At 54.7% G+C, this 13762-nt stretch overlaps 2 protein-coding genes across 6 annotated transcripts in view; one reads left to right on the top strand and one right to left on the bottom strand.

The window, feature by feature from the left end:
* Positions 1 to 2165, top strand: part of CASKIN1 (CASK interacting protein 1) — a 29967-nt gene extending 27802 nt beyond the window's left edge. Inside the window, 1 exon segment of the mRNA XM_079321190.1 lies at positions 218 to 2165. Within this exon segment, the coding sequence (XP_079177316.1) occupies positions 218 to 314 (97 nt within the window). The 3' untranslated portion in view covers positions 315 to 2165.
* Positions 2166 to 2299: 134 nt separating this feature from the next.
* TRAF7 (TNF receptor associated factor 7) overlaps positions 2300 to 13762 on the bottom strand; it is a 28547-nt gene continuing 17084 nt past the window's right edge. For 3 of the 5 annotated variants that reach the window (XM_079321187.1, XM_079321188.1, XM_079321189.1), the window contains 15 exons: positions 12882 to 12915; positions 11427 to 11607; positions 10655 to 10789; positions 9393 to 9610; positions 9181 to 9254; positions 8678 to 8726; positions 8423 to 8550; positions 7315 to 7397; positions 7180 to 7219; positions 6824 to 6940; positions 5664 to 5786; positions 4803 to 4922; positions 3735 to 3866; positions 3533 to 3652; positions 2300 to 3013 (listed from right to left, as the gene is read on the bottom strand). In XM_079321187.1, coding sequence (XP_079177313.1) covers positions 2999 to 3013; positions 3533 to 3652; positions 3735 to 3866; positions 4803 to 4922; positions 5664 to 5786; positions 6824 to 6940; positions 7180 to 7219; positions 7315 to 7397; positions 8423 to 8550; positions 8678 to 8726; positions 9181 to 9254; positions 9393 to 9610; positions 10655 to 10789; positions 11427 to 11607; positions 12882 to 12915 — 1569 coding nt within the window. In that variant the 3' untranslated portion in view covers positions 2300 to 2998. The remainder of the gene's footprint in view (positions 3014 to 3532; positions 3653 to 3734; positions 3867 to 4802; positions 4923 to 5663; positions 5787 to 6823; positions 6941 to 7179; positions 7220 to 7314; positions 7398 to 8422; positions 8551 to 8677; positions 8727 to 9180; positions 9255 to 9392; positions 9611 to 10654; positions 10790 to 11426; positions 11608 to 12881; positions 12916 to 13762) is intronic. The other 2 variants (XR_013776260.1, XR_013776261.1) reach the window with 1 other exon arrangement.

The raw sequence follows: 13762 nt of genomic DNA, 5'->3' as shown, positions 1-13762 counted from the left end.
GCTGGGGAGGTGACACTGAAGGACATCTTGCTGGTGTCGCATGTGGGTGGCCTGGGGCCTGTACTTGGAGAGAGGACACTGGGGACATGGAGCCAGAACGCTGTGCCATGGCACTGGGGACACAGTGCAGAGAGACAGGAGGGCCGTGCACGGGGTGGAGGGAGCTGTGCCGTGTCCCCGTCCCGTGCACTGCCCTGACCCGTCTCTCGCTCCCCAGCTCGGCCGTGGAGTCAAAGAGCACCGTGAGCATCCTGGACGACATCGGCAGCATGTTCGACGACCTGGCAGACCAGCTGGATGCCATGCTGGAGTGAGGGGCGCCAGGGCCCCGAGAACCTCAGGGCTTACGTGGGCACAAGGGCACAACGATCCACGACCCCCCGGCCCCGCCGCCCTCTCCCTGTCCCCTTTGTACAGCCGTCCTCTCCCGGACATCCCGTCCCTCGGGGTTTGCACAAAGAAGAAGATACCTCAGGATTGTGCTCACGGACTTGGCGCCGGCTCCGGCAGGACTCCCTTTTGCAGAAGCAAAAAAAAAACCACAAACAAACAAACAAACCACCACAGAAATAAAACCCAACAGAAGAAACAAAGCAACACACTCCGGACCGAAGCGTGGCCGGGGCTCCGGGGGGCTCCCGAGTGCCCTGCCAGCCCCGGCGCCGCGGGTCTCTGTGACCCCAATGTAGCACAAGCCCTGCCCGGCGCGGTGGCTCTGCCAGCCGCGTGTCACCGATGGCGTTTGCTGGTGGCGGGCAAATGCACTTGGGTTTCTTTGCTCCGTTTTTAATTTTGATTTTTAAACTTTGTTTTCTTTCTCGGTCGGCGTTGGCGGGGGCGGGCAAGGCTGGCGGTGGCCTTGGGGGGCAGCGGGACGTGCCCCTGCCCGGCCCCTCCCCGCCCCGGGGGCAGGACGGTGATAAGCTATTAAAAAAAAAAAGTATTAATTTATTGGAGGGGAAAAAAAAAAAAGATATAAAGCAGATTTCCCCCAACCCCAAAATAATAAAAAGAAACTTTAACAAATATATATTTAAAAGATTTAAAAATATTAGCAATTATATATAAAGCAGTTTAAAAGAAATCAAGAGAAAACTGGATTTTAGCTTGAGAAAAACTATTAGATTATACTAAGCTGTGTGTCTTGTGGCAAACTCATTCTAAGAGTAGCACAATATTTACCTTTTCTCTGGGTGGAAGGTACGTGCGAGCGGTTCTGGTCGGGTTTTCCGTTGGGATTCAGTGTCGCGTCTTTCTTTTTCCACCGTTACGAACTCAAAGGATGTGCCTTGTTTTATGGAGGTTTTTGTTAATTCTTAACCACTGGAGGTGTTTCATTTCTTTTGGAGTGTCTTCGGGGTTTGGTTTGGTTTCTTTTCTGGCTTTTGTTGTCGGTCTGTGTCTGGGTGCGTGTGGGTGTGCCTGGGTGTGCACGCGGGTGCGTGTCTCGGTGCGGGATGCACCGCTGTATATTCCTGTACAAACTGGAGTTGGAGTCTGGTTCAGTCGCTTGAGTCCTGATGAATGCATCTTTTGCTTGTGGTTTCCAAACAAAAGTGTTGCTGTTCCTTTCTTTTCTCCAGACGTGGAGTGGTCTCTTCCCTCCTTCCCTCTCCCTCCCTGCCCTGTCTCCCCCGTCTCTCCCATTGTGGTCGCTGATCCAGATGTGTTTGGCACAACTTTGAAATTTTTTTTGGAAAAAAAAACAAACAAACAACAAAACACAAAAAAAAGACTTTAAAAATAATTAAAAAAAAAAATAAATAAATCACCCGCCTGAAAATATCTGTTGAAAAGAAAAAAAAATATGTATCTAAAAAAAATCCATAAAGTTCTACATGATGGATATATACATATATATATTTTTTATGATTAAGTTATGGACTCTGTATCGTATCCCATCTGTCCAGCTCTGCATCTTGGTGCTGCTCCCTGCTCTTCTGTGCTTAGATTTCACCTCTACTCGTCTTTATTCTTCCTATTCTGAATTGTAGATGGCTCGTGGTGCTGTGAAGACGTTTGCTCCTATACCAAGTCTGGCAACAAATATTTAAACAAAAATAAAAAAATAAAACCCCTGCTGGGCTGCCACCACTGTTTGTGTCCCCAAGCCCTCCTCGTGGTGTGCTGGGTGTTTGTGCTGCATGGCCCCAGGGCACCCCTGGGTGCCTCTGTGGGGTGCTGGGGCCTGGCTGGGACCTGTCCCCAGTGAGGTGCCTGGACCCTATATCCCAATTTTCACCCCATGGGGCCAGTGCTGGCTGCTGGCTCCCTGCAATAACTCACACCGGGCAGGAACAACTCTTTCTGCTTTTATTGTCAATGAAGAAATAATCAAATCTATATTACAATCTTAAAAACAGTAGAAAATGTGAGTAAAAATGCAACAGAGGCTTTTTGTCTTTAATGTGGAGACCATTATTACAGGGTGGTGAACAATGGGCTTGTGGAACTTGATTTGAGAACTAGCTGTGGCATAAAAATCGTACCTGGCTACTCAAGGAAACACCTCTTCCCAGCTGGATCGGCCTGGCCCCTTGGCAGTAAAATTAAATGCAAGAGACAGAGAGGGGTCAGGTGCCCACCCAGGGTACGGCCCAAAGCTCAGTCCTGCCACGGACAGGGGCCCAGCCTCCCACTGTGCCCACCAGGACAGGCTCTGTCCAGTCCTGGCACTGGCCTGGCCCTGAGGCCCAGTGTCACCCCAGCCCCAGCCTGGGGGTGTCCCCAGCTGGGGGTCACAGGCAGAGGAGGGCACTGGCACTGGAACACCTTCCTCTTTTCCAAACATCTGGGGCAGATCTGGAGTGTCCGTGGGGCAGAGCTGTCCAGAGAGCTGCCAGCTGGGGCCGGGGGAGCTGGCCCAGGGGCAGCAGCAGCAGGCAGTGGTTGGTGCAGGAGGAGCTGCAGCAGTCACTTCAGTGGTGTGGTCACCCACAGGCCGATGGAGGGGAGAGTTTTTGGTCTTTCAGTGTGCAGGACTTGTGTGACGCTCTCATTAGCATGTCCAGACCTGTGGACAGACAACAGCATGGCAAGCAGTGACTCCTGAGCAGCACTGTGGGCTTCTCCTCATCCCCCAGGAGCTTCCCTCTGGGCTGCCAGCATCCACAACACTGTCAGGAGGGAAACTTCCCACCCGTGGAGAACCATCCCTTTGCTTCCAAGAATCCCAGAATCATTAAAGTTGGAAATTACCTCAAAGATCATCAAATCCAACTTGTGACTGATCCCCTACCTTGTCACCGATCCCAGAGCTCTGAGTGACACTTCCAGTCATCTCCTGGACACCTCCAGGGATGAATCCAACATCTCCCTGGACAGCCCCTTCCTTAGAAACCATTTCCATGAAGAAATTCTTCCTGATGTCCAACCTGAACCTCCCCTGGCTCAGCTTGAGGTTTTGCCCTCTTGTCTGGCCACTTGCTCCCTGGTAAGAGCTCAACCCTTAGCTGCCTCCTAACTCATTTAATGCCTTAATTCCAGCACTGGAAGAGCCCAAACCATGCAGGAGAAGGCTGAGCAAACTCACCTTTACAGTGCTGTCCACAGCGCCGGAGAAGAGGCGGCCGCGGGACACGGCGAGGGCGGTGACACTGCCCTGGTGGCGCAGCAGGGTCTGGGTGCAGATCATGTTGTCCATGCTCCACACCTGAGGGGACACGGGGAGCATGAGCTAAGCACAGCCCAGAGGGACAGGGATGCTGCATGTGACACACAGGTGACACACATACCCTGAGTGAGCGGTCGTAGGACGCGCTGAACACTTTGGTTTGATCGGGCGTGGAGATGACGGCGAGGGCGTAGACTGTCCCCACGTGCCCGGTCAGTGTGCGGACCTGCTCCTTGGTCTCGATGTCCCAGACCTGCAGGGAGAGCTGGCCTTGGGCACTGCACTGGGCTGAGGCCACCCAGCTCCCCTCTGAGAGTTGCTGCTGCCTCCATGCATGGCACCAGGGTGGGTGCTGTGCCCGAGGGAATGGGCAGAGCCAGGTGCTGTGCCCGAGGGATGGGGATAGACAGGTGCCATCCCCACGTCCCTGTTCCCATCCCCACGCCCCTGTGCCCATCCCCACACCCCTGTGCCCATCCCCAGTCCCTGTCCCATCCCCAGCCCTGTGCCCATCCCCACACCCCTGTGCCCATCCCCAGTCCCTGTGCCCATCCCCAGCCCTGTGCCCATCCCCAGGCCCTGTGCCCATCCCCACACCCCTGTGCCCATCCCCACACCCCTGTGCCCATCCCCAGCCCTGTGCCCATCCCCACACCCCTGTGCCCATCCCCAGGTCCCTGTGCCCATCCCCAGCCCTGTGCCCATCCCCACACCCCTGTGCCCATCCCCAGTCCCTGTCCCATCCCCAGCCCTGTGCCCATCCCCAGTCCCTGTCCCATCCCCAGCCCTGTGCCCATCCCCACACCCCTGTGCCCATCCCCAGTCCCTGTGCCCATCCCCAGCCCTGTGCCCATCCCTAGGCCCTGTGCCCATCCCCAGGTCCCTGTGCCCATCCCCATCCCTGTGCCCATCCCCAGTCCCTGTGCCCATCCCCAGCCCTGTGCCCATCCCCACACCCCTGTGCCCATCCCCACACCCCTGTGCCCATCCCCAGCCCTGTGCCCATCCCCACACCCCTGTCCCATCCCCAGGTCCCTGTGCCCATCCCCAGGCCCTGTCCCATCCCCAGCCCTGTGCCCATCCCCAGCCCTGTGCCCATCCCCATGCCCTGTGCCCATCCCCAGCCCTGTGCCCATCCCCAGCCCTGTGCCCATCCCCAGGCCCTGAGCCCATCCCAGCTGGTCCTTACGTGGATGAGGTTCTCGTAGGTGCCACACACGATGTGGTGGTTGGTGACGGCGATGGAGTACACGCTGCCTCCCGACGTCTGCAGCACGTGCACACACTCCAGGTTCCTGATGTCCCAGATCTGAGAGAGATTGAGCAGAGGCAGGATGAGACCCTTCTCCAGAGCAGAGACCCCTTGCAGCCATTCTGCCATGCACAGAGTCAGCCTGGCTCCCCGTGTGCCCGCACCACACCTTTAGGGAAAAACCTATCCAGCTGGGAATGCTCAGCACTGAAGAGCAAATCCCTGTTTTCTTATTTAGCTGCCCAACTTTAAATATCCAGACTAGAAACGTTGTGTGGAGACTCCACAAATGTGCAGACACAGCCTAGTCCTTGATAGCACTAAAACCCAACACAGACAAATTAACAGAGATTCATTAACACTGAGAAGGGCAACTTCCAATTTTCCTGTGTCCCCCCAGATGCTGAGAGGTGAACTATTCATCAAAATCTGAGCTAGCACAGAGGAGGGAGGGCACTGGGAAGCCTCACACAGATTTATGGTAACTCTGCAGCCAGACAGTGACCTTCCCCCGTTATCACAGGAGTGTCAGTGCAGATAAGGCTGCAGCAGCCACGAGGCGCCATGGCTGAGGCCCCAGTTTATCCCAGTGAGTTAATCCCAGTGAGTTCATCCCAGTGAGCCTCCCCAGCAGCTCCCGAGGCCCAGCCTGCAGAGATGGAATCAGCACAGGAAAATCCCACATGTCAGCAGTGCTCTCACATCCCAGCAGCTGCCTCTGGTGCTGCTGCCCCAGTGCAGAGCACAGAGAGGAACAGGGAGAGGTGGCTCAGGGTGCCAGCAGTGCCAGGCTCCCACCTTGATGGTCTGGTAAGATCCACTGTAGAGATAGTTCTGGGATGCCACCAGCGCTCGAACCCAGTGGTTGAGACCTGTCAGCTCCTTCTTCAGCTTGAGCTCAGTACCCACAATATCCCACACCTGTGGAAAGCAGGGACACACACACACAGGGGGAGGAATCTCAGTGGGGCAGGCAGGACATGGGCAGCAATGCCCACCCTACCTGCTCACCCTCACAGCTCCTGTGGGGATCCTTATGCCATCTCTCCTGTCTGATGGGAATTGCCTGATCCCACTGACTTGCTGATAAAACCCAGTAACTGCTGAGGAGGCACATTCCCTGAGGGAGCCAGCCTGGAGCCTGCATTATTGCTGGCAGAGACCCTTCCCTAGCACAGCCAAGGTCTGCAAAACCTAAACCACAGCTGCAGCAAGGAACTGCCCTGCACTCCCACAAAGCTCCTCTCCCACCCCTGGCACACAGGGACTGGCAGATCTCACTCCCTCACTCTGAGGCTGCTTGGCTCATGGGCAGGAAGTGGCCAAGGATGACAAACCCAAAAGGCCCCAAATTCTCCTTGTGCTATGTGGCTGTTCCAGCCTTAATCCCTCTCCAGAGCTGAACCACTACAGGCCCCAGAGAAAGAAAAGAGCACAGTCCTCTTACAGATGGACGGGCCCATAAGCTGTCTCACCAGGAGCTGGAAGCAGAACCATGGGAATCTAGCCAAGGCTTTAAAGGGCAGCCTGAAAAACTGCTCCTGATTTCTGCATGTTTTAGGTAGGGAATGCAGACTCAAGATCCTTTGGAGGCAGTTCCAAAACAGGCAGCCTGAATCTCCAGCCAGTTCTGGAGCCCAGACACAATTCCCTATGGTCTGGGCAGGTCTGTTGGGGGCCTGAGGACACACACGCTCAGGAAATGCCAGGATATCCCAGCTGCAGCCTCAGGTTTACAGAGTTGGAAGAAATACAGTGTTTTTGCAGCCAGAGAACAGCTTTCCCTTGAGCACAGAGCATGGGCTAAACCTCTGCAGTGCTGGCTGCTCTGTGGCTCAGGAGACCTTAGCAACAAGGTCACCTACAAGTGAAAATGCCACTTCCTCTTTGGACACTTCTGCCTGAGAGTTTGTAGTCCTGGTCCCCAAAGCAGCCCCAGAGGAGCCCTGGAGCTGCACCTTGATGGCTTTGAGGGAGCCACTGAAGAGCATGTTGTGTGAGGAGACCAAAGTGCAAACAGGATTGTCGTGTGCTCGGATCGTGTTCACCTTCTGCAGGTTTTGAATATCCCAGACCTGCAAACAGAATCATGGAATGGTTTAGGTGGGAAAAGCCCTCTAACATCAGGGGGAGCACCCTGCTCCAGCTCAGAGCAGCAGCCTTCTGCTCCCAGGCAGGAGCTGGGAGTGGGAAATCCAGCCCACAGGAACCCCCCCAGGAGTGGATACAGCACAGCAGGGTTATCAGCCCCCCAGCCCTGGCAGAGGAGGGACAGTCCCTGCTGCAGAGCAGGCTGTGGGTGCCCTGTACTCACAATGATGGTGCAGTCAGCAGAGCCACTGTACAGCTTGTTCCTGCAATGACACCAGGACATAACAATGACAGCAGGGTCACCAAGGGCCAGCACCACGTGCAGGGTCCCCAGGGACAGGTGCCTCTCCTCACTCACCCCTGGATGCAGAGAGCCAGCACAATTCCATCATGACCCTCCAGGGTCTTTTGGCACTTGTATGTGGTACAGGTATCCCACACCTAACAGAAACCACAAGGCAGAGGCTGGAGCCTGGGCAGGATGTCAGCACCAGAGGAGGAAACAGGCTGGCTGTCCCCTGGGCACTGCCTGTCCCCTGGGCACTGCCTGCCAGCCTGAGGCTTGGTTAGCACAGGGAATGGACTGCAGAGGGTCAGGCTGAAGCTAAGGAGACACAGGCCAGCAACAGGAATCAGCTGCTCCAGCTCTGCCTCCCTCAGCCCAGGCCAACAAAACACACTGAGAGAAAGAAGCAGCTCTCAGGTTCCTGCTTTAGCACTTCCCACCCCATCCCAGGGCTCCAGTGGCACAGCACAGCTTCTCCTGCCACTTCTGCAAAGGCTTTTCCCCTGAGCACACACTGCTCTCTCTCTGGGAACGTGGGAATTTCCAGAGCAGCCAGGACAGGGGAGAAATCTGCTTTCCTTCCCTAACATACAGCAATATCCATTTCCTTCCGTGTGGCTCTAAAGCCAAGGAAACTAAACCAAAGCTCTGCTCCTGGCAGGGTTAGCCATGGCAGCCCATGGAGGTCCCCAGCCTGGCCAGCAGCCACCAGCAGCCACCACAGTGACACTGGGAAGGGATGGAGGCTGCACCGGGGCAGTGCTGTCAGTTTGAGTTACTGAAAACAGGACAAAGAAAAACAAACATGCCATAAACCACGGAAAGGACACATTGGATCAGGGACAAATGTTTTGTTCTAAGATGACTTTTTATAACAAAGGAACATAAAATCAGAAGCTGAAATAGTCCTGAATACCCTAAATGCCACATAAAGCAAAACTCCAGCAGCTGCAGGAATGAGATTCTAATCAGGGCTTTGCAAAGATCTCTGTCTCTCAATTTCACTAGCACGTAATGTTTCCTTGCAGAGAATTTTGTCCAACTATAATCACAAAGAATCGTTTGATTCTTTGGAGGAAACTTTAGGAAGAGACATCCCCCCACCCCACAAATGAACTCAGCTTCTGTTCCATTTGTGGGGAACAGATGCAGAAGGTGCATGGAAGAGGGAAGCTCTTACCTTAATGGTTTTGTCTGAGGAGCCACTGAAGAGCAGGTCTCCTATGGAGTACACACACAAACACCACACGGGGCCCTGGTGGCCCACAAAGGTCCCCTTGCACTTGAAGATCTGCTGAGGATCATAGGCTGCAGAAAGGAGAGGCAGGTGAGGGAGGGGCAGCAGTGCTGCTGCTCTGCACAGCTGTGACAGCAGCCAGGAGGGCTCCCTGGGCATCCCTCACAGCCAGCCCGAGGCACTGGGGACCATACTCACATCCAAGGATGCCCATGTTGAGCCGAGCATTGATGTGGGACAGCTCATCCTGAAAAACACAACAAGCTGTGTGAGCTGTGGAGCCATCCAGGCCAGCCTGCCCTGGACATGGCTTTAGGGCTGTCCCCTCCACTGCTACAACCCCTCTTGTGCTCTTTACTCCTACAGGGCCCTTCCTCAGCAGCCCACTCATCCTCTGACCAGAGGTCTCTGCTCTACTCTGTGACTGCCACATCCCTCTGTCACCTCCCTCCAGAGACCACAGGGCTGTGACAGCACCTCAAACCTGCACTAAACTCTTGACTATTCAGAGAGGCCCAGAAATACCTCTCAGAATATGCTGTCCCCACTCTGAAATTCACTACACTGCTTGGATCTGCTTATCTCCCTGCTCTCTGCAGGCAGGGAGGAGGGGACAATGCCCCTATAAAATGCCCAGGCCTTGGAGCAGAAGCCCAGCAAGGAGCAGAGCCAGGCAACTCCAGCCCAGGGCCCATCCTCACGTTCAGCATGGAGGCATCCCTGCGGAATTCCATCAGGTCCTCACTCAGCTTGCTCTGGTTCTCATCCAGCACATCTGCAAGAGAGGGACAGGCCCACAGTCACTGATGGCACCCCAGGGAACAGGCAGGGGGCACCCACTGCCACAGCTGATGGCAGCAGGGCAAGCACCCAAAGAGCAGCCCTGTCCCTACAGCTCGTGCACAGAGCTCACCAAACTTCAGCTCCAGGTTCTTCTCCAGCTGGTCGATTTTCTCAGACAGCTTGCCCAGCATGGAGCGCAGGAAGGCGATCTCCTGGTCCTTCTGGGCCATGGCCACCTGCATCTCGTGGAAGCGATCATCAGTCTGCTGCAGGAACTCCTTCAGACCCTCAAACTTGCACGTCTCCAGGTGGGTCTCGTAGGTGTCCTGGTTTCCTATGAACGTGCACCTGAAGGGAAGGCAGATGCTGGCTGCAGCAGGGCTCATGTGGAGATTCCTTGCTCAGCTGGCTCCTCAAGGGAGCTCCAAGGACTGTCAGGGTCCCCAGCTGTCCTTCAAAGGGTGGATTGATCATCTTGGAAGTTCTTTTCAATTTTAATGATTCTGTGATCCTGCTGGGAGAGGCAACTGCAGGACAAGAGAGGCCAAGGAACTCCCATTCTTCCAGCCAGGGCATTGGCCCCAAACTGGACTCTCTGTCTGGGAAGTTGCAAGGAAAAGAGATCTTGGGCAGGAGACAGAATGTGGTATCATTTTGTTGTGTTTACCAGGAGCCATCAAAACCAGTGGAAAAACTGCAGCTGACCTCAGCAGATGCTGACTTGGGCCTGCAGCATGGCACAGAGTCAGGGCTGCTCTGCCAGGACTTGCCTTGCTCTGCCTCTGTCAGGACATGGCTTAGGACCATGGAATCACAGAACTGTTGAGGGTGGAATAGGCCTCTAAGACCATCGAGTCCACTCATTCCCCCAAGGCCACCACCAACCCAAGAGCCACACCTAGATGGCATTTAAATCCCTCAAGGATGGGGACTGCACCACTGCCCTGTGCCAGTGCTGGAAGAACTTTCTGTGAACCCTCTTCCTGCAACAGTAAACCCAAGCAGGGGCTGCCCTGGGGCTCAGGTGACAGGGAATCCTCTGAGGTGGATCAGCACTTCCCTTGCCCTGGGACAAGGCCTGGCTGCCAAGACATTGCCATGGTGCTCAAATTACTCCTGTCCTCATCCTCCTCTCTTCATGATCTGACTCTCCTCCAGCTGTTCTGCCTGTGCACTCACCCTCCTCCTCCCCTGGGCACTGTGACCTGCCTGTTCCCACCCAGAGGCTCTGGGGCTGCCTCCTGTAATCCCTGAACCCCCCAGCTCAGCCTCAGGCCAGTGCACAGCACTGGGGAGAGCTGCTCAGAGGCCAGCCCAAGGCTGCAGCAGCCAAAAGGCAGCTCAGTAATGAGCTCAGTGCAGCTTCCCCAGCCAAAAGCAACAGCTCCTTACCCGTATTTGGAGTGGGGACACTTGATGTGCTCACACTCCTTCAGGTGAGCCTCCAGGTTCATTTTGAGGAGGGGAGGGCAGCTGGGGTTGTTGGGGCAGCGCACAGGCCTGTAATCACAGCTGCTCTCATGATCCCTGTCCACGGGGAGAAACAAAGGCAGGGAAAATCAGCAACAAACAAAAATTAATGGGAACAACACAGATTGTCAGCAGAGGGGCAAACCAGCCCTGTGAGGCTGTCAGATGATCCAAAGCCTCCTGTTCTGAGACTGCAATTCCAGCTTTACGTTCTCATTTGGTCAGAAAATTGAGAGTAATGATAGGCCACATTTTCACAGGGCACATCTACTTCTGCAGCTGATGGGCTGAGCCTTCAGGCAGCCATCAACAGGCAATGGGCAGGGAAAACAGGGAATGCATTTAGGATGGGGAAGGAGACAGATTTCAAATTCATAGGATATAACCAAGATAATTCCTCTTACAAAAAGAACCCCAAGTTCTCTACTTGACCAGGGCTTTGGAGTTACATCACATGAGGGGGGATGTCCAATGCACCCCCTGTCCTAGTGCTGGCATTCAGGGAGCAGAAAAAAACATAAAAAAAACCCACACAGGAAAAAAAAACCCTCAAACATCATCCTTCCCCCGACACCAGCCCATGTGAACTGCCCCCTGCAGGCACCCTGCCCGTGCCCCTGGCACAGCTGTGCAGGGCAGCTCGGGCAGCCCAGCCCTTTCCCTGGGGAGGCTGCAGGCTGGCAGGAGCACTCACTTCCTGGCACTCAGCTTGATGGTGAAGGGGCAGCCGCGGGGGTCCACCTCGAAGGCGGTGGGCTTGCTGCTGGCGGGCCGGCAGCCGTACTTGCAGTGGATGAACAGCTCCCCGATCTGCTCGGCCACCGCGATGTTGTTCACCACCACCGTCAGCTTGGCGTTGTCCACGGGGCACTTCTCTGCCAGGGAGGGAAGGGTGGCACATCAGAGAGGGCTGAGGTAGGGTATGAGCATTTCCAAGTGCTCCTGAGTGGAAATGGTGTTTTTCAGATTTCCCTGGTCAAGTCAGAACTCCCAGGTGAGTGGCCATGGGAAGAGCCGGGAATATTCAGCCAAGGTTTACAATCTTTGGTTTGTCTTGGGGCTTGGAAAAGTTACAGTTTATGTTAATCCCTAATGATTTGAGGGAGCTGTCAGTGAAAGAAGCCCACACTGATTCAGACTGTCTTGTGCTGGCTGAAGGGTGTGTGCACAGGCAGTGAGCACAAATCACCAGATGCCCCAGCCATAACCTGCTCCTCACCCAGGCTCAGCTCCTGCTGCCAGCAACCACTGAAACCCAGAATCCTTTAAGTTGGAAAAACCTCCAAGATCACCGAGTCCAAGCCTTGGACTGATCATCACCTCATCAACTGAGCTCTGCCACATCCAGCTGTTCATGGAACACTCCAGGCATGGGGACTGCAATTGCAAAGCCTTTTGCTACATATCTGTGGGTTGGGGTTGATATAGCAGAGCACAGTGAGGGGATTAACATGCAAAGCAGAGGGACCTCTTGCATATGGAAAACAAAAATCTTAAGGCAGAAAGAGCTGCTGCTTTGCAGAACTCCCCAGGGAGCCTCCTCAGGGCTCACTGTTCTGGTAATGCCAATGGCTTGGCTCTGTGCTGAACAACAGCTTGCCAAGAGGGGCACAGGCTCATGCCAAAAAAAGTCTTTTTTTGCAGCCAGAGTCCAACCCAAGCGGGAGCTGGTTAGCCCAGGCCAGCAGCCAGGGGCTTGGGCTCTCCCAAGGAAGAGCTGGGTGAGCTAAAGCAGCTCAGTGGGGCTCAGTCAGGGGTCAGAGCCCTGGCATTGAGGGGATGGGGGAGAAGGGGTTGATGCCAAATGTGGCCCCTGGTTCTTTATCCAGGCAGCCACAGAAAGCTTTCAGTTTGAAATCAGTGGGTACGCTCTGGGCGAGACATGTATTATCCTGGGATTATCCACTGCATTTTCCAGGATCTGAGAACATCCTGTGCCCAGGAGCAGGGCCCAGCCTTCTCTGCAGTGCCCATGCTCCAGAGTGCACCATCAGCCCCCAGCCCCTCACTGCTGCAGTGGCACGTCTGACTGACAGCTTGCTTTAAACCCTTTGGACATTTTTCTGCAGGTTTCTCTTTAGGTGAAAGCAAATAAACCAGAAAATAGCACTGTTTTGACTGCAGCACACAAGAACAGTTCTGTACTCACCAGATGTTAAGGCACATCTCCTGCAAAACGTGTGCTGTGGAGACAGAGAGGAACAGCAGCGTCAGCGTAAAACGAGAGCTGGCAAATTATCCCCTGTGGCTACTGCTGGGAAAGGTGGGAGATACCAAAGCCTGTGGCTCAGGAGCCTCAGCAGCTGTTCTGCCTGTTTTAGCTCAGCACCAGAGGGCAAACTCCAGCTGCTTGCTCAGGCAGCTCAGGGTGAAGCACAGGTCCTGCTCCCGAGAGCACTGAACACAGCTTGGAGCTTTGATGTTCTCCCTGCTCAGGATCAGAACACAATCGTGGTGCAAGCCAAAGCCAGAGCCATGTTCTGCCACACTCTGATATTCATGGCATCACTGAATCCCGGAATGGTTTGGGTTGGATCTTAGAGATCATTGAGTTTCAAGTCCCTGTCATGAGCAGCACACCTTCCACCAGGCCAGGGCTCAGAGCTCCACCCAGCCTACTCTTCACCACCCTCCACATCTGCACAGGGTTTCTCTACTTCACCCTCCACTGTAGCCCATTGTCTCATTCCCCTGGAAGCCCTCGAGGGAAGGGGAAGCCTGGCCTCTCCCTGTCCTTGCCCAGTCACCCCATCACATCCATCCCTCTGGAGCCCTCTTAAGGCAGCAGAAGCTGCCCTGCCCTGCTGCCAGGCAGATGGAACAGCTGCTTTGTAAGCCCATTAAATGCTCTGTAAATTTGAGCACTTAAAATAGCTCCCCTCACGGTTCTGACAGTTTAACTTGACAAAGCAGAAACACAATCTAACACACTAATGAACATAAAGGCTGCAGCATTTCACTGGTCCTGATCCTGCCCCGTGCATTCCCTGGAGCCTCCTCAGCCACATTCCCTGGCCACAGAGCCAGCTC

This window comes from Erithacus rubecula, assembly GCF_903797595.1.
Source record: "Erithacus rubecula genome assembly, chromosome: 17".
NCBI lineage: Eukaryota > Metazoa > Chordata > Aves > Passeriformes > Muscicapidae > Erithacus > Erithacus rubecula.
Note: the sequence above shows the minus strand (reverse complement) of the source record. Positions and strands in the feature narration are given on the sequence as shown.